Raw genomic sequence first — 19,843 nt, 5'->3', positions numbered from 1 at the left:
GAGGACTAGGAAGGCAGGAGACTCAGCTTCCTTCAGTTTTTACTAGGGGTTCTCACCTAGGTAGCCTCTACCCAGCATGTACCAAAATTCCAGACTTCCAGAAGGAAAGCATTGTTTGTACAGACAGTTAAGGCTTACTGAGCTGATCTTGTGAGTTCTCAAAATGATGGCAGCTCTTCATGAAATTCAAGTTCCCAGATGCCAACCAAGAGCCAGCCTTGCAAACAGGCCTCTCTAAGGATAGCAGACCGCAACTGAATGGCAGGGATCAATGCCTAAAGCAAAGCAACTCCAAACAGACAGGACATGAGGAAGCCACCCATCTCTGAAGTGGTACAAGAAGACTGCCCCCATTCATTTTGGGCAGTTGCTATAAACAAGCTGCAGAAAACTCACAAAATTTGGAAACACTGTTTTGCAGCTTGTTTTTTGTTTTTTGTTTTGTTTTTGTTTTGTTTTTTTGTTTTTTTCAGTTAACAATCTTTCAAGGATGATACTCCATGTCAGATTCAATTGTCATTTAACAGTTTAATTGTTGGCCGGGCGCGGTGGCTCAAGCCTGTAATCCCAGCACTTTGGGAGGCCGAGGCGGGTGGATCACGAGGTCAAGAGATCGAGACCATCCTGATCAACATGGTGAAACCCCGTCTCTACTAAAATACAAAAAATTAGCTGGGCATGGTGGCATGTGCCTGTAATCCCAGCTACCCAGGAGGCTGAGGCAGGAGAATTGCCTGAACCCAGGAGGCAGAGGTTGCGGTGAGCCAAGATCGCGCCATTGCACTCCAGCCTGGGTAACATGAGTGAAACTCCGTCTCAAAAAAAAAAAAAAAAAAAAACAGTTTAATTGTACTCCATTGCATAGATGTACTATATTTCACTATCTTTTATGGATCTACCTTTTGCTTATTACTTTTTAAATGCTTAAAATGAAGGAAAGTATTTTAAGAATTAAATCTTATTTTTATAGATATTTTCTACACATTTTGTAAGCAGGTAACACTTTTCCTGTTTCTAGCCTGTGACCCAAACAACAAACGCCTTCGTCAAATCAAGGACCAGATTCTAACAGACTCTCGGTACAATCCCAGGATCCTCTTCCAGTTGCTATTGGATACTGCACAGTTTGAGTTTATACTCAAAGAGGTAAAAATATTTGAATGAATATCACCATTGTCTTAGCTTTTTTATGCTTTAAAATATTTTTTAAAAAAGACTAGGATTGCTTGCTCCATCTCTGATTCAAGGTTCAGATTTCAGCTGTTGAGATAGTTCTTATAGTAAAAGGACAGATATAAACATTTAACAAGCATGTAATACCTCCTTTCACTGGGGGTACGGTGACGGGGAAAGGTACATGAGATCGTAGAGGTTATAGCCTAAGGAGGAATATAAACGTTAATCAAAGACTCATACTAGGCCAAGTGCAGTGGCTCATGCCTGTAATCCCACAACTTTGTGAGGCCGAGGCAGGCACATCACCTGAGGTCAGGAGTTCCAGACCAGCCTGGCCAACATGTGAAAACCTAGTCTCCACTAAAAATACAAAAATTAGCTGGGTGTGGTGGTGCCCGCCTATTGTCTCAGCTACTGGGGAGGCTGAGGCATGAGAATCGCTTGAACCAGGGAGGCAGAGGTTACAGTGAGACAAGGTCACACTACTGCACTCCACCTGGACCATAGATTGAGACCCTCTCTCAAAAAAAAGAATCACACTAATAAAAATGTAAATATAAACTCAGATATTTGCTCTGAAGGAAAGGAATGTAGTTCTCCAAGTACCTAAAATAAAGTATCCTGTTGCAGCCTGGGAGACTTCCATGAGAATAAAAGCAAGAGCTTCTGAAAGGACCTGGAGAAGGGGTCTGTGAGTGTTAGCCAGACAAAGGTGGGGATTCCAGTCAGAAGAACATTCCAGTGAGGAGAAGAATATCAAGTCTTCTTGGGTGAGGAGGAGCATAAACAATTCAAAGACCTGAAAGACCAGTTGGCTGGAGGGGAGAGAGGGAGAGAAAGGCAGTGTGAAAGGAAGCTGAAAGGTAGGCAGGAGCCAGCCCGTGCTAGGCCTTGTAGGACTTTGGTCTTTATTGTAAGAACTGTGAGAGCCTATCGGAAAGGGATTAAGTGGGATGGGTAATTTGCATTTGTACAAGGTCATCCTGAGGACTTTAAGGCATCTGAGTTCGCTGAAGGAAATGCTGAGGTTAGTCTTACCTCCAAAGAAGCTTATATGAGCATAATAAAAATGATTGGTACCTGGGAATACCCAGGTCTTATAACCAGTAACCCTGGGGGTTTGGATCAGGTGGGCCAGGAATAGATCGGATATTTACACCTGTTCAGAACAGATCCTCCTTTTGCTTCAGTTTTGTTAATGGAATACTAGATGTTTATCTTGTAGGTGTCTGAGGACACTATATTCCCCATTAAGTAGCTCAGAAAAAGTAGATGCCAACTGCTAACATAATGATAATGCCTATGCTGAGTGTTTTCAGTGATTTGTCTGGTTATTATTTTATCAAATCAGGTAAATGCTGCTCCTTTTTGATCTATTAATAATTTTAATGATTTCCCTCTGAATAGCAAATAGTTATTGAGTATCTACTGTGTTCTTTGCTAGGTACTGGAAATTTAAATATGAACAAAGTGCCCCTATCTTCTAGGAGCTGTCAGTATATTAGGGGAAGAAAGATTAAGCCAAGATGAGAAACCAGGAAAGATCCAAGAACAGGAACCAAGTCAAAGCAAAAGTGGCCTTTCAAAGGCAAGTGAAAAAAATGCTCCCAGGGAAGAAATGCCCAGTCAGGCTGCAGTGGCTCACACCTGTAATCCCAGCACTTTGGGAGGCCAAGGCGGGTGGATCACCTGAGGTCAGGAGATCAAGACCGGTCTGACCAACGTAGGGAAACCCCAACTCCACTAAAAATACAAAAATTAGCTGGGCACAGTGTGCACACCTATAATCCAAGCTCCTCAGGAGGCTGAGGCAGGGGAATTGCTTGAACCCGGGAGGCAGAGGTTGTGGTGAGCCGAGATTGCACCACCACACTCTAGCCTGGGTGACAGAGCAATACTCCTTCTCAAAAAAAAAAAAAAAACAAAGGAAGAAATACCCTGAGGCCAGTTAGAATCATGATCTGGAGCCCCAGAAACCCAAGAGTTCTATAGATAATATATAGTTCAGCATTGTCTGACTGACCAACCCTACATTTCTAATGATAAGTCTGTTCTCTGGAATCTATGGAAACCAAATGGACAGCTTCCTTCTGTCTATTCAGGTAGACAGGAAACAAGACAGCATAAAGGAGTGCAAACTCATTAAAGGTCTTTGGGAAAGCTCTGGTAAAAAGAAAAAAATATACTTAATAAAAATTGAGCAAAGAAGTGACATTTGAATTTCTGACATTTCAGCTTTTTTGTTTTGTTTTGGTTTGGTTTTTTTTGAGATGGAGTCTCACTCTCTCACCCGGGCTGGAGTGCAGTGGTGTGATTTTTTACTCACTGCAGCCTCCACCTCCCAGGTTTAAGCAATTCTCCTGCCTCAGCTTCCTGAGTAGCTGGGATTACAGGCACCTGTCACCACGCCTGGCTAATTTTTGTAGAGACAGGATTTCACCATGTTGGCCAGGCTGGTCTTGAACTCTTGACCTCCCGTGATGCGCCCACCTTGGCCTCCCAAAGTGCTGGGTTTGCAGGAACGAGCCACTGTGCCTGGCCTTCAGCTTGGTTCTTTAACCCATGCTTCCTCTCTCTTCTGCTTCCCATCCAATCACTTTCTGAGTCTCCTATAGACACAGTAATTGGACCTGTGTTTCTTCTAATCTTTATATGACAGTACATTTCCTAATTCAGGGACCATCCCCTATCCCAAATTCCATCCTGTAAGATACGAAACCTGCGAGTTCATGTGAATGCCTGTTGGGAGGGGCTGGATGCCATGTAGTCTCTTACGAAGGCCTCAGGGTGCTTATTTATGTCATTGCTTTGCCCTTGTCAAATGGCATTGATTGATCTGAGGCACTCAGAAAGTTAGGGTAGACTCTATAAATAATTCCATTATTCCTCATCCTCTTCCTCATTATCTTATTGATTAGTCATTTTCTAGATCACTCAAATTCTTCCTCCACAGAGCCCTGATTCTCCACCTGCAGATGGAGTCTCCCTAGCCCATCACTCAGCTTTTCAAGATTCATTATGATGCTGGCAAGTGAGGAATTTCTTAAGCGAGGAATCAGTGTTTCATGCCTGTTTACCTTGTAAGAGCCCAGTGCAATGAACCATCTACCTTGTCTGAGGTGGTGTGTCCTTTAGTGAGAAATAAGTATGTTTTTAAATTTTGTTTCAGGTTAAAAAAAAAAAAAAAAAAAAGCCTAGCCCTGAGTTACACCCTTTTCTTCTCTGCCCAAGACTTTGTAGCATTTAAATTTTATGAAGGAGTGCGTTAAACAGAATTAAGGTAGTACATTGGCTTCTGCCTGTAATCCCAACACTGTGGGAGACCAAGGAGGTAGGATCACTTGAAACCAAGAATTTGAGAACAGCCTGGGCAACACAGCAAGGCCCCCATCCCTGCAAAAAATAATAATAAGAAGAAAATTACCCAGGCATAGTGGTGCATGCCCATAGCCGTAGCTACTTGAGAGTCTAAGGCAGGAGGATCACTTGAGCCTGGGAGTTCAAGGTTGAGTGAGCCATGATCACCCCACTACTCTGGCCTGGGCAACAGAATGAGACCCTGTTGCTAAAAATAAATACAAAGAAACAGAATTACTTGTATAATAAATAAATAAATAAAAATAAACAATGAAACGTATATGATAAAACGAAGAACTTTTGTAGGTGATTTAGTTCATTCCCCAGTCATTGGAAAAGGTAATACGCAAACTGTCCCTGACTATTTAAGTTAGAACTGCAGACATTGTTGTCTAGAAAGAACCACAGAGCACTGGTCACAAATTTAATCTCATATTAAAAATGCTGATTTCTGGCCCTATTCAAGACCACCTGAACCAGAAGCTTTAGGGGTGGGTCTTGGGATTCTGAAACTTTAAAGCCCTCCTGGTGGTGCTTATGTGCAGTTGGTGTGAAAACTACTGTTTTGGACGTGGTCTAGCTTTGTCCCTGAATTTCTGTAAGGAGATGACATCAGGGTCAATTTTAATATATAGTGCAGCTTCTTATTTAAAATTTAAATTGGGTTTCCTCAAGCTCTCTTCATAAGCTGCCTAGTCTGGATTTTCTCTTAAGTAAATACATCTTTTTTTTCACTTCAACAGATGTTCAAGCAAATGCTTTCAGAAAAGCAAACCAAATGGGAGCATTACAAGAAAGAGGGTTCAGAGCGGATGACTGAGCTTGCTGATGTCTTTTCAGGAGTGAAACCCCTAACAAGAGTGGAGAAAAATGGTAATTGCTGAAGACGAAATACTGGTGTGTTTGAAATGTAGACACAGGTTATTTGACACCTTGGAAAAGGCTTTATGTTCTCATTGTTGTAGCCTTTGATATTCCCTCTTTAGTGTTGCTAATAAAGATCTGAAGGTTAGTTTTGGCTGCTTCTAGCTTTCTGCTCTCCTGGGCAATGTTCATGTCCATTCTAGAGTTCAGGTTTTATATCTTATCTTTGATGGTAACTCCAGTTCATAGACAAGTTTAGAGAGTCATAGTTGGCCTCCACCTCCATGGTATGAAAAACTAATGAGTCAGTTTATGTGCATTTGGGGAAAGGGGGGAAAGGATCTGAAACTCTCATGATCTTCTCAAGAAGGATAAATCACCCATGAATGTCAGTAGTCTAGTAACATAGATGATATATAAAATTCTATGTTTCTCCGTTCTTGTTCACCAATGCACCTGCTATCTAGTGGCAGAAGAGGGTACTGCAGACTATTTTTGGGAAAAAAACACAGCCCAAGTTTTACTTTAATAATTTTGATCCTACTTCTTCTGGAAATTTTATTTTTAGGAAAATTCTGGCACCATTTCAAATTTTTATAAATAAGAAATTTTCTAACTGCTCCCCAAAAGCTTTCTGAAGTTTTTCAGAATAGTGAATAGTGACAAACTATTTTTTAAATGCTTAATTTTGTTTTAACTATCTGATTGATTTCTGATGAAGTTAATTATACTGTAGAATTTCTTGGTAGTGTAGCTTCTTGTTTAAAAACTATTATTTTTAATCTGAGCTTGTGATTACTGTATTTTGGCTTTTGTTTATTTCTTTGATGCTGAGTGGTTGGTCAAAAATATATTTCCAAATTGTATTATTGTTCCTATAGGGAAAAATCAGCCAATATATAATGATGTCATATAAACTGGAAACATGTTTTGTAGGTCACTATATTGTGATATGAAACCTGAAGTCTAGAATGAATATAATGGTTATCATATTGTGACCTGCGAAACAATCACGTGTAACAATCTGACCCAGTTAGCTGTCCAGAATCAGCACGTTCATCTCTGTGATTGTTTCTTTTAGGCCCTTACAAATACCAGCGTTGTTTCAGAGATGAAATAACAATTTTACATTTTTTTCCGGGCTGTATAGTTTATTACAGCTTAGAACATACTTTCACAAATTTTTCTCATTTGATCTTTACGACCCTGTAAGATACACATCTTAATCTTTATTTTATATGTAAGGAAACTGAGACTTAAAAATGTAATCATTTGCCAAAGGTACGAAGGTAGAGAGCCAGGGTCTCAGTCATCTCAGACCTGAAATGTCATGCTCTTTCTACTCCTCCAATCGCTGCCCGTCAGCCCTACAAAAATCTACAAAATTATGAGTGTTCGTCATGCCAATTCTTGAAGTAACTTAGATTATAAGTCATTAAGTCCTTTTAATAAGGTGAAACCACCCCATTGATTTAAAAAAAAAAAACAAAAAAACTAGACTAACTTCGTGAGGTAAAGAGCACAGAGTTTTTGAACCCAGACAGACGGTTGTTAAGTCCTGGCTCTGCCATTTAGTAACCATGTCACCCTGCATAATATTTTCAGTTTCTCTGAGCATCAGCCTCTTTATCTGGGAAATAGCTAACAATTTCCACCTCCCTATATTGCTGCGAAGATTAAATACTTAGAACTTTGTCTGACACACTGAGGGTACTTAGAGCATGTGGACACCCTTCTCTTTCTCCACTGTATGAAATGTCTGCTGGTTCATAAATGCAATGGCACCCCCTGAACTGTTCAGACATCCCTGTGACTCAGCAGTCACACCTTACACTTTTGTCATATTGGTCTCTTCTTTCCCCTCCAAGATAGGCTCTTTTTTGTTGTGATTATCAGACCGAATTCTGATGAAGTTAATTATACTATAGAATTGCTGTAGATGTACTGTAGACATCTGCCCTGATGTCTCTGCCTGTGTCTGCCTTTCATCTAGATACAGTATACCCTTCTTCATCTCTCCAACGATCCAGATCTTTACCTATACTCGCTTCTCCAGAAAACTCCCCCTGGGAACTAGGGACACCCTTTAGTTCCTTTCTGACTCTTCTCCACTGCCACTACCACCTTCACACTTACCCTTGATAGCATGTACTTGGGCCTGTAGTATTTGTCTGCCAAGTGTTATAGACAAAGCTGTTTATGCAGAAAGTTTATTCTGTGATGGTGCATGCTCCAGGCACTTCTGTCGTTTAGAAAATTCCTAGTGTTAGGCCCATGGTAAAAGCTCTGAAGAACTGAATTTGTAAAAGATTATATAATTCAGTTCAAAGCCACAGCTACAGGAGTTCAAGGATTTCAGTAATCTTTTCTTATTTCTGTTTTCCAGAAAATCTTCAAGCTTGGTTCAGAGAGATCTCAAAACAAATATTGTCTTTGAATTATGATGATTCTACTGCTGCGGGCAGAAAAACTGTGCAACTGATACAAGCTTTGGAGGAGGTAAGGAAGTTAAAATGAAGATTCTTAGATTATGAATCATACCTTATGACCCACCCAGCAGTGTGTTCTGTAAATATATCTAAGAGACTATTTCATCAGAAATAAAAGCAACATTAATATGTTTCCTGTAACACTTAGTGCCCTAAATTTGGGGAAATAAATGACCAGTATGAAGAGAATGGTGGCAAAAATTACAATATTTTAACTTGAGGAAACATGTAATCTTAGAAACATAATTATAAAAATAATATAGAAACACTGGGCAAATTGTATTAAGGAGGTAAAAGCAAAACCAAAATTGCATGTGTATATTATTTTTAGGGTTGCAAAAAAGTGTGTGCCTTGGGGAAAAAAACACACAAAAATGAAAATAATTATATAATGATCATATGCCTACAGTGGTATATTTTCTTTTCTGAAAAAATAGTTTGTTTTTCTATCAACTAAAAATGATTGTACCAAAAAAATTATACCTCACTACTCTTAAATTTTATTTGTGTATTTAACGAGATTTTCAATGGAAACTAAAAGCATGAGAAAAATAACCATAAACTTTTTTTTTTTTTTTTTTTTTGGTGAGATGGGGTCTCGCTCGCTCGGTCGCCCAGGCTGGAATGCAGTGGTGTGATCTCAGCTCACTGCAACCTCCATCTCCTGGGTTCCAGTGATTCTCCTGCCTCAGCCTCCAGGGTACCTGGGACTACAGGCACCCGGCACCACACCCCGCTAATTTTGTATTTTTAGTAGAGATGGGGTTTCACCATGTTGGCCAGACTGGTCTCAAACTCTGGACCTCAAGTGACCCACCCACCTTGGCCTCCCAAAGTGCTGGGATTACAGGCATGAGCCACTGCGTGCCCAGGGAACTCTATTATTTAAAACATAATTTTTACTCATAATCTATAACCCTATCCAAATGGTGTGAATATATATTTTTAGAAATATAATTAATATTTTTTTCCCTTGGTAGATTTTGTTACAGGCTTTTTCTTAGTTCTGCAAGATTTTTAGGATGGTCACTATAAACAGCAACACAGTAAAATATTCCTACCAAAGTTTCTTACTCCAGAATAACTGCACACTTGTATTATTTCTACTTTGCTTGTTTTGGATTTTTTTTAGTCTACAATACAATTGTAAATAACTTTGTAAATCTCAAATGTTTTTTATCATTTGCCTTATTTATTTTGGCATATAACCCAGGCATCTTGAGTTAAATACATTAAAATTTCAGGACATTGTAGAATCATGATTTTGTTTTAAAAGTGCATCAGAAGAACTTGATAATATACAAGTGCCAACATACTGGTTGTGATATACAGAATAATAAGCAGTGGAACATTTTTTAATCCCAGAAACTTGTGCATTTTTTAAATAGCTTGGCTAGTGTATTTCTGAAATTATAATTTGAAATAAAAATTTTATTAAGAACTTGTGAGAAGTAGTGTGCTTTATTTGAAGTATTTTCAAGAACAAATGAGCACCATAGAGTCCATTCAGGATTTTTAAATGAAGTGTATTTCTGTAACACAGGTTCAAGAATTCCACCAGTTGGAATCAAATCTGCAAGTATGTCAGTTTCTTGCCGATACTCGAAAGTTTCTTCATCAAATGATCAGAACTATTAACATTAAAGAAGAGGTTCTGATCACAATGCAGATCGTAGGGGATCTTTCTTTTGCTTGGCAGTTGATTGACAGGTAATGTAGACAGCCTGACATTTGCCCTTGATGGAAGCCCTGGGAGCATCTTCTTACCATTTCTCTGTTTTTACAGTTTCACATCCATCATGCAAGAAAGCATAAGGGTAAATCCATCCATGGTTACTAAACTCAGAGCTACCTTCCTAAAGGTAAGCAAAAACAATGAGATTCTCTGTTACTAGGAAAGAGTTGGCCTTCATTCATACCTCATTCATTAATTCAGCCCAGCATTTTATCCTTTTAGGAAGGTAAATAATTTCAGTATTTTTATAGACTGAAATTGTTAGCAATTTTTCCATGAGAGCATAGTATCAAAGATGCTAGAAATATTTAAAGTTTGAATTAATAATATAAGTTGGAGTGTCTTCAGGAATACTATTTTTAAGTGAAGAATAGATTTTTTTTTTAAGTTTTATCTGTGTACTAAAAATGCAAGACCTTTGTGTTCTTTATTCGCTGGGCACGAATTAAGCTAATTCACTTATTCATTCCAAAAATTCTTACTAAGCCTCTGCTACAAACTAGTATTAATATCTACAATAACAGTTAGAGAATAGTGGTGAATAACAGGCACAGCCCATGTGCTTGTGGTAATTTCAGTTCATGGTAAATGAAGAAAGAATCTACTCAATGTCTTCTTCCTCTTTTTTTTTTGAGATGGAATCTCCCTTTGTTGCCCAGGCTGGAGTACAGTGGCATGATCTTGGCTCACTGCAACCTCCGCCTCCCAGGTTCAAGCAATTCTCCTGCCTCAGCCTCCCGAGTAGCTGAAATTACAGGCATTCACCACCACGCCCAGCTAATTTTTACTATTTTTAGTAGAGATGGGGTTTTACCATGTTGGTCAGGCTTGTCTCAAACTCCAGACCTCAAGTGATCCTCCTGCCTCAACCTCCCAAAGTGATGGGATTGCAGGTGTGAGCCACCATGCCTGGCCTACTCAGTGTCTTCTGACAGAGCTACCATGTACCGTATATATCAATTCTGAAATGCACCTTTTTTGGGGGGAATTGGGGGTGAGAGGGATGGGTTTTCACTGTGTTGCCCAGGGTGGTCTCAAACTCCCAGGCTCAAGTGATACTCCTGCCATAGCCTCCCAAGTAGCTTTAATTATAGGTGTGCACCACTGCGCCTGGCTACTACACTGTTTTTCATATGTTAGCATTTCTGTAACTGGGGATGGGTTTTATAATTGATGGTATATCATAGTTTAGTTGTCAGCATTTTGTTTTTTTCTGAGTGGCACAGAAAATAATGACACCTCTTAGACTTGACGGCATTATTAGATTGGACAGATTCAGTAGCGCTTCAGTCAGAACGTCTTGATTTCCACACAGGAGTGGCTGTCCTCTGTGGCACAGTGGCTCTGAAACTTGAGCATGCATCAGAATCACCTGCAGGGCTGGTTGTAACACAGATTGCTGGGCCCCACCACCAGGGCGTCTGATTACGTCAGTGTGGAGTGGGGCCCAATAATTTGCATGTCTAACAAGTTCCCGGGTCATGCTAAAGCTACTGGTTCAGGGAGCACAGTTTAAGAACCACTGCCAGCCAGGCATGGTGGGCTACGCCTGTAATTCCAGCACTTTGGGAGGCGAAGGCAGGTGGGTCACGAGGTCAGGAGTTTGAGACCAGCTTTACCAACATGGTCTCCACTAAAAATACAAAAATTAGCTGGTTGTGGTGGCACGCACCTGTAGTCCCAGCTACTCAGGAGGCTGAGGCAGGAGAAACGCTTGAACATAGGAGGTGGAGGTTGCAGTGAGCCAAGATTACGCCACTGCACTCCAGCCTGGGTGGGCCACAGAGTGAGACTCCATCTCAAATAAATAAATAAATAAATAACCACTGCCATCACAGTTTAACTAGAGTTTTTCAAAAAGTATATTGTCAGAAACTATTAATAATATGGATGAGATTTGGTGGTCGTTGCCCTCTGTTGGGTAAAGCTCAAATGTTTTGTTGTATGTTACATTTTCTGTAAAGAAAGATTTCTAGGACTCTTTCTGAAACAGAGAAACAGATATACCTTATTTTTCTTCCAGCTTGCCTCTGCGCTCGATCTGCCCCTTCTTCGTATTAATCAGGCAAATAGCCCTGATCTGCTCAGCGTGTCGCAGTACTATTCTGGAGAGTTGGTGTCCTATGTGAGGAAAGTAAGAAATGCATCAGGGTGATGTTTACTCTTACCAGATAGCTGTTGTTTTAAGTACAAAAGTATGCTTAGGCCCCCAAAAGTACATTCATGCCTCTTTTCCTATTTAGAATTTGATTCCAGAAATTTTCAACACCTAAAAATAAACTTATTCTTATTGCTACTGTGGATGTACAGCTGTTTTTACTTCTGTGTTTTGAATGTTGGTGGTATTCACCTCTATTTTTTAGATGTAGAAGCAGAAATTATAATAGTTTCTTCTAAATCGCAGAGCCACATCTAGATCCAACATCTCCTGGTCAGAGCACAATTCAGGTTTTCATGGGAATTTTGATCCTCATTTTAATAACTTCTTATAGAACATGGAGCCAAACAGGCCTGAATTCAAAATTTAACAGCGTCACATACTAGCTGAGTCCTCTGTAGTGATGTTACTTAACATTTTTGAACCTCGATCTTTTTAAGTTCTGTAACATGGAAATGATACAGTCTTTTGCAGCATTTTAGAATTAGCTTTATATTCTGTAAGCAACTAAAGTTTAAAGGAATGGAGCCCTGTGCCTGCTGGCAGTTATTAAAATAGCTCTTTTAAGTTTTTCAGCATCCCCTTTACAGACAAATTGCTGTTTACTGTCATCCTAATATTTGTCAGCCAAGAAAAGTAAAACGGGTGTTCATTGCATTTCCTCCTTTCCTTTTCATGGAAGGTTTTGCAGATCATCCCAGAAAGCATGTTTACATCTCTTCTAAAGATCATAAAACTTCAGACTCACGATATTATTGAAGTGCCTACCCGCCTGGACAAAGACAAGCTGAGGGACTATGCCCAGTTGGGCCCACGATATGAGGTGTGATGCCCCTCTGACTTCTGCCTTTTCATACTAAAAACTAACAGTCATGAAATATCACAGGCCTGTGTCACCTGCCGTATGCTGGGGACCCACCCGACCATTTCTGACTTGTTTTCTCACATTCGCAATGATAAACGTGGTTTACAATTTTAGTAGAATCATACCTTTTATTCTTGATATTTTCCTGGTGTCATTTAAGGCCTTGTTTGCCTCAGTATGCTCAGGGAAAATGGAGCTCACTCAGCTGTTCACTTTTTTCTAGAATTGTCTTGGTAAAGCAGCCTTTGTTCTCTTTGAGCTAGATTATCTGACTTTTCATATTCATGTTCCTGCTTTTTGAGCTTAAAATAATCTATATTCTGTTAACTGTTTCCTGTGGGTGGATTTTAAGCTCATTCAATAATAGTTCAGCAGCCTCAGAGGTTATTCTCACCAAACACCTCTGGTTTTTTTCTCCCTGAGCTTACAATTTAAAGACATCAAAAGTAAAATCAAGTGAAAATAGAAAATACGATGTACAGTGTTAATTTCCTGTTCTGACACAAGTTCAAGAAATATGTCAGGGACTTAGATTATCAAACTTGATATTTCCACATTTATTCTGATTGAACAATATAGCTAGCACCTGTCCACCATATCAATATCTGCTGGTGTAGCTTGCAAATAATGGGGAGGCTAGTGAAGGGGAGGTTGCCTTCTCAGTCCCGTAGTCTTTTCTAGCCGGAAGGGCCAATCTAGATCATTGAGTTCTGCCTTAAATTTTATACATGCAAAAATGAAGCCTAAAGAAGAAATGCTTTGTCAAATGTGAAAGAATGAACTGATGTCTTCTGACTCAGTTACCCAGTATGTCTAACAGTGGGCATAAAAGCCACATTTCTGTCCAGAACATGTGGACACAGGTATCCTAAAGCTACAAGTTCATTTCCTGTTATCTTTGCCCATTCCAGGACTATTAGCCAATGATTTCTGATTTCCCAGAAGTGATGGGTCTTTTATCTGAAGTACTTTTCATACCTCTTTTTCTTTGTTAAAGGTTGCCAAGCTTACTCATGCTATTTCCATTTTTACTGAAGGCATCTTAATGATGAAAACGACTTTGGTTGGCATCATCAAGGTAACAGTTTTGTTAGTCAGTGTGGCCTCGTACCATGACTCTGTTTGGATTTTTGTGGTAATTATCATGTGTGGAAAAGGGAGTGACATCATCTTGCTATTTCACATTCCAATTTTGGTCTTCATTTTATTGATTTATTTTATTTATTTTATTTTTTGAGGCAGAGTTCTCTGTTGCCCAGAATGGAGTGCAGTGATGCAATCTTGGCTCACTGCAACCTTCATCTCCCGGGTTCAAATGATTCTCATGCCTCAGCCTCCCAGGTAGCTGGTACTACAGGCATGCAACACCACACCCGGCTAATTTTTGTATTTTTAGTAGAGACAGGTTTCACCATGTTGGCGAGGCTGGTCTCAAACTCCTGACTTCAAATGATCCGCCCGCCTTTGCCTTTTAAAGTGTGGGATTATAGGCGTGAGCCACTGTGCCCAGCCCATTTTACTCACTTATTGATGGAGGAAGAGAAAGCATTGTAATTTGTATTTCTCTTAATACTTGAGGGCAGTGGGAATTTCTTTTCTTTTTTTTTTTTTTTTTTTTTTTTTTTACATCTTTGTGGTGTTCTCTGTATTTCCTGGACTTGAATGTGGGAATTTCTTTACCTTGCAGTTCTGCAGAAAATGTGTGGTGCTATTACTGTTTTACCAAAGAGTTGTTTAAATCTAAGAAAAATATATTTTATTGAATTTTGGGAAAAGCAAAAAAACAAAAATTCAATTTCCTTAGGCAAAATTGCTTTCTTCTTTCTCTCTTTTCCTTCCTTTATTTTTAGTATTTTTATTTCATACCCCAGGTACAGAGAGCTAAGATAATCACATCCCTCTTTTCACAGACCACTGTCGTCACTGGGGCATGCAAGCTCCTCTCCTGTTTTGTTTGTTTGTTTGTTTTCTTCTTCTCCTGGTCCCTGCTTCCATTTCCATTACCCATGACACCAACTATGTGTGCTTGGTAAATGTTCCTAAATATGCAGGTATTCTTATTTTTAGCAGATGGCATTATTTGATGTGTGCATGTGCTTTTGATTTATCTCAATCATATGGTGCTCTAAATCTCATTCTTTTTCCAACTTCTCTTACTGGTTATTGCTTTTGTAATTTATTTATATTGCTATAGGTCAGATAGTAGGTTACTTTTTACTGCTGCACAGAATTCCACGTTTTTCCTAACCACCCGGCTTGGGACAGACACCTATGCCCCCCGATTATCACAACCAATGTCATGATGAGCATCTCTGAGTATATCCCCACTCCAGACCTGTGCAAGAATTCCTCTGAAATCTACATTCTTTTCGAGTGGCTGCAGACCAATCCATAGTACAAATACACCATGGTATATTTGACCATTCCCCTACTGATGGGTGTTTAGATACACGTGTTCTTTGACTTCCAATGGTGTTACCTCCTAATAAACTCATCGCATGTTGAAAATATCACAAGGCGGCTGGGTGCGGTGGCTCATGCCTATAATCCCAGCACTTTGGGAGGCCGAGGTGGGTGGATCACCTGAGGTCAGGAGTTCCAGACCAGCCTGACTAACATGACGAAACCCTGTCTCTACTAAACATACAAAAATTAGCTGGGCATAGTGGCAGACACCTGTAATCCCAGCTACTCAGGAGGGATTGAGAAAATCGCTTGAATCTGGGAGGCAGAGGCTGCAGTGAGCAGAATTCATGCCGTTGCACTCTAGTCTGGGTGACAGAGCAAGACTCTGCCTCAAAAAAAAAAAAAAACGAAAATATCAGAAGGCCATTGAGACATAAGGCCCATTTGTACTTTGTTTCAATACTCCCAGATTACCTTCTGAAATGACTGTGTACCTGCTTATATCTTTGCCAATACTTGATATTATTCGCTTTCTAGTTTTTGCTCTCCCAAGAAGTATAAAGTGGTATCTCATTACTTTTTTAATTTGGAGTGCTATGGTGACTAGTGATGGGCCCATTCGTACAGTTTATGGTACTTTCTTTTCTTTATTTTTCTATTTATCTGACACCAGTAGAATCTAGACATTTCTAATTGCCATATTAACATTTGTGTTATTCAAATCAAAGAAAATAGAGGGAATGAACCTAAATGGAACTTTGGTATGTGTTTTCTGGCATTATGCTCAAATAAATAACATTGTAGTTCCTAGAATATGAATAGAATTTGCTAAACATGCTTTAGGCCTGATGCCAGGTTAATTCAGTTGATGTGCAGAGAATCTACATGCATTTTACTCACTTCTTATGTATAGGATGATGAATCCTAGGACTGCAAAGTGACCAGTATAGGAAGGATGTAATAAAACCTAATACAGGTAATTAACAATAATTATCAAAAGAAAGACTGCGTGGTAAAGTATTAATCTTTTCCCACAATCTTTCAGATGACAACAGCAGAAGGAATATCCTGCTGACCAACTCCATTCAACCCAGTAGACTTTCTCTGCTAGTCCACCAACACAACTAAGGGCTTTTGAAAGGAATCCTGTGGCCCTCACTGATCTTTAACCTCAGATTGTTGAGGTTGTTTTTCAAACGCTTTTTTAAAAAAAAATGTAGGTTCTCTTTGGTTGAAAACAAGTGAGGTATATGCATAAGCATTCATTGTTAGGGGCAGAAAAAAAAATATATATATATAGATGGTCTTGAACTTATGATGATTCAACTTCATGATGATAGTCATACTGTTTTTCACTTTCAATATAGTGTTCAATAAATTACATGACATATTCAATACTGTGGTATAAAACAGGCTTTGTGTTGGATGATATTGCCCAAATGTAGGCTAATGTAAGTGTTCTGAGCACATCTGAGGTAGGCTAAGCTGAACTCTGATGTTTGGTAGATTAGGTATATTCAATTCATCTTTGACTTCTGATATTTTTGACTTATGATGAGTTTATTGGAATGCAACCCCATTGTAAGTCAAGTATTCTAAACATTGATCAGTAGGGGAATAGTTAAGTATACCATGGTGCAGTCATACTGTGGATTGGTCTACAAAAGATACCACTGGAAAATCTCCAAGATAGAAAATGAAAAAATCAAATTACAGAACAACATATATGTATACACACACAGATTATATATAAATGTATGTGATATATATGTGTGTGTCTGTGTGTATATGTATAGTATATATGTGTGTGATATACCTGCGTATGTCTCTGTACATATATATGTATATGATCCCATTTAGATTTTTGAAATTAAATATATGTTTAAGGATGAATATTTATGTATATAAATGAATAGAGAAAGGTCTGGATGATCCATATGAAAACAGTTAGTGTTGTCACTTCAGGAAGGGAATAGAAATGTGAGGAAGGGGCTGTGTGAAGATGGCTTTCTCTTAGCTGTGAACACTTCCACAGATGAGTGAGAATCTGGGAAGGATTAGAGGAGCCACCTGAGATCTTTAGATTAATGAAAGCACTCTTACAAGGAATATTTCTTTGAAAGCTTCATGATACTTCTTTGATTCTGTACTCATTGATTATATCTTTATAATTTACCTTTTTATTGTATAGTAAAGCACAGATGCTGAAAACTAAAGAAAGAATGATGTAGCCTGTTGGATTATTATAAACACCAGTCGTTCTAACTACCACCCAAGTTGAGAAATATGATTTAGCCAGCCCCACTCCTGAAAACCCCCTCATGCACCCTGAGCTAATCTTAGGCCTCCTGTGTATAGTTTTATTATCCAATGAAACTGTATGTCATTAATTTCTAGACTATAGCTTAGACTTGCCCATTTGAAAAAAAAATATGTCTTTTAAGTCTTTTTTTAATCTACAGATTTCTCCTCCTTTCCTTTCTTTCCCTGTAATTCATCTGTTGAAGAACATAGGGCCTTTCACCTTTAGTTGGTCCACAGTCTGGATTTCCCTGATTGAATGGTATTGACATAGCTTAGATTGAATGGTCTTGACGTAACTTAATGTGTTTCTCTGGATTTTGTGTTTTTGCAACTCCCACTGCAGTTGTCTTATTTGAAATTTAAATATAATCAAAACGAGATGGAACCCATTAATTGCCTTTACGATTTTTTAAAATAATGGTTCTTTGCAAATTAAAAGTAAAAGAAACAAGTCTCAGGGAATTCAAGGGAGTATATAAAGACCATTTGGTGTTTTATGGATCTGATAAGAGACTTTTTTAAGGAATAACAAAAGCTTTTTCATTACAGAATAATTAGCAAAATTAATAAGATAAAAAGCTTATAGGGTTAGATAGCAGATTTGCTTTACTATTTTATCTCCCTAATTACAAGCAGCATTCTAAGAATGCTGAAAGAAAAGAGAATTATTCCATTTACAGAGTGCTCCAACCTCAAATCTGAGTTTGCTCACATGGATATAGGGAGCCCTGAAATAAAATCTGGAGGAAGACCATGCATCTATAAATTTAACTGGAGGTCCTTCATCCCGCACCTCCTCCTGCTGATAAGAAAAGGCACTTTATACTCTTAATGCATTAATTAGAATGTGAGTCCATTTAAAACTTTTCCCATTCACCGTCTTTGAAATGCCATGTCGTCAAATTTCGTCATCAACTTTGCTAAGATAAACAGTCCTAAAAAAGTGACAGGTTTAATAATTCCATCCAAGCTGTGCAAGATCACAGGGGCAGGAAAAGAAAAAATTTCAAATTATTTGTGAGGAGGTAGGAAAGTATTCCCCTGCAGGGAAGCCATCTTTCTTCTGGATTTCATCAGGACTGAGTTTTTCATAAATATCATTTAATACTTTTGATTGGCACTTAGGTGGATCCAAAGCAGTTGCTGGAAGATGGAATAAGGAAGGAGCTTGTGAAGCGTGTTGCCTTTGCCCTGCATAGGGGACTGATATTCAACCCTCGAGCCAAGGTACCCAGTGACCAAAGCTGGCCTGTCCTCTTTTCCACTCAGCTTGCAGAGTGGACTAGAATACTGTTTTTAACCTATTGTGAACAAGACCTTACCTCCTAAAGCAGTTAGGAACTATAAAGGTTATAATTTTTTATTCTGCTTTGTCTGCTGGGAATATGGTAAATTTTGTTTATTTTTTGAGAAGGAGTCTTGCCCTGTTACTCAGGCCAGAATGCAGTGGCAGGATCTCAACTCACTGCAACCTCTGCCTCCTGACTACAAGTGATTCTCATGCCTCAGCCTCCTGAGTAGCTGGGATTTAGGCTCCTGCCATCATGCCTGGCTAATTTTTGTATTTTTGAGGGGGTTTCACTATGTTGGCCGGGCCGGTCTTGAACTCTTGACCTCAAGTGGTTCCCCCATCTCAACCTCCCAAAGTGCAGGGATTACAGGAATGAGCCACTGTGCCTGGCCTATTTTTTTTTTTTTTTTTTTTTGAGATGAGTTCTTGCTCTGTCACCCAGGCTGGAGTGCAGTACAGCCTCCACCTTCCAGGTTCAAGCAGTTCCTCTGCCTCAGCCTCCTGAGTAGCTGGGATTACAGGTGCGCACCACCATACCTGGCTAATTTTTGTATTTTTTTTTTGTATTGTTGGAGTTTTGCCATGTTGGCTAGGCTTATCTCAAACTCCTGTCCTGAAGTGATCTGTCCGCCTCGGCCTCCCAAAGTGGTAGGGTTACAGGTGTGAGCCATCACACCCAGTCTGCTATACTATTTAAAGTCTAGTGTAGATATTAGTATTAATAGTTGACAGCTTACTCCATTATAAGAGCTTAATGTTTCCCCTTTTCCACAGCCAAGTGAACTGATGCCCAAGCTGAAAGAGTTGGGAGCCACTATGGATGGATTCCATCGTTCTTTTGAATACATACAGGACTATGTCAACATTTATGGTCTGAAGATTTGGCAGGAAGAAGTGTCTCGTATTATAAATTACAATGTGGAGCAAGAGTGTAATAACTTCCTAAGAACAAAGGTATCTAATAATTTTTAAAATTTTTGACTATATTTGTTATTTCTCATGTTTAAAGTACACACCCAAACCTCAGAAATGCCAACAAGAAAGTTTATTTCCTAAAAATCTGTAAACACTGGATAGTCTCAGTACATCCAGAGTACCTTCAGGAGCCAGGAGGGTTGCAGAGGAGTAGACATGGCACCTGGCCTGTCGGAGCTCACTGTCCGAGAGGGCAGACATCCTTAAATGGCTACAGAATGAA

General features: G+C 39.2%; 1 protein-coding gene across 1 annotated transcript in view; it reads left to right on the top strand.

Moving 5' to 3' along the window:
* WASHC5 (WASH complex subunit 5) overlaps positions 1 to 19,843 on the top strand; it is a 72,857-nt gene that overhangs the window by 23,427 nt on the left and 29,587 nt on the right. The window contains exons 10-19 of the mRNA XM_032253222.1: positions 1,019 to 1,146; positions 5,277 to 5,406; positions 7,784 to 7,896; positions 9,430 to 9,596; positions 9,673 to 9,748; positions 11,645 to 11,755; positions 12,462 to 12,602; positions 13,642 to 13,722; positions 18,480 to 18,581; positions 19,420 to 19,599. Of these exons, the coding sequence (XP_032109113.1) occupies positions 1,019 to 1,146; positions 5,277 to 5,406; positions 7,784 to 7,896; positions 9,430 to 9,596; positions 9,673 to 9,748; positions 11,645 to 11,755; positions 12,462 to 12,602; positions 13,642 to 13,722; positions 18,480 to 18,581; positions 19,420 to 19,599 (1,229 nt within the window). The remainder of the gene's footprint in view (positions 1 to 1,018; positions 1,147 to 5,276; positions 5,407 to 7,783; positions 7,897 to 9,429; positions 9,597 to 9,672; positions 9,749 to 11,644; positions 11,756 to 12,461; positions 12,603 to 13,641; positions 13,723 to 18,479; positions 18,582 to 19,419; positions 19,600 to 19,843) is intronic.

Source organism: Sapajus apella, unplaced genomic scaffold (genome assembly GCF_009761245.1).
Source record: "Sapajus apella isolate SASKATOON/1434 unplaced genomic scaffold, GSC_monkey_1.0 scaffold3, whole genome shotgun sequence".
Taxonomy (NCBI): Eukaryota; Metazoa; Chordata; class Mammalia; order Primates; family Cebidae; genus Sapajus; species Sapajus apella.
This window is presented reverse-complemented; position numbering and strand designations above follow the sequence as displayed.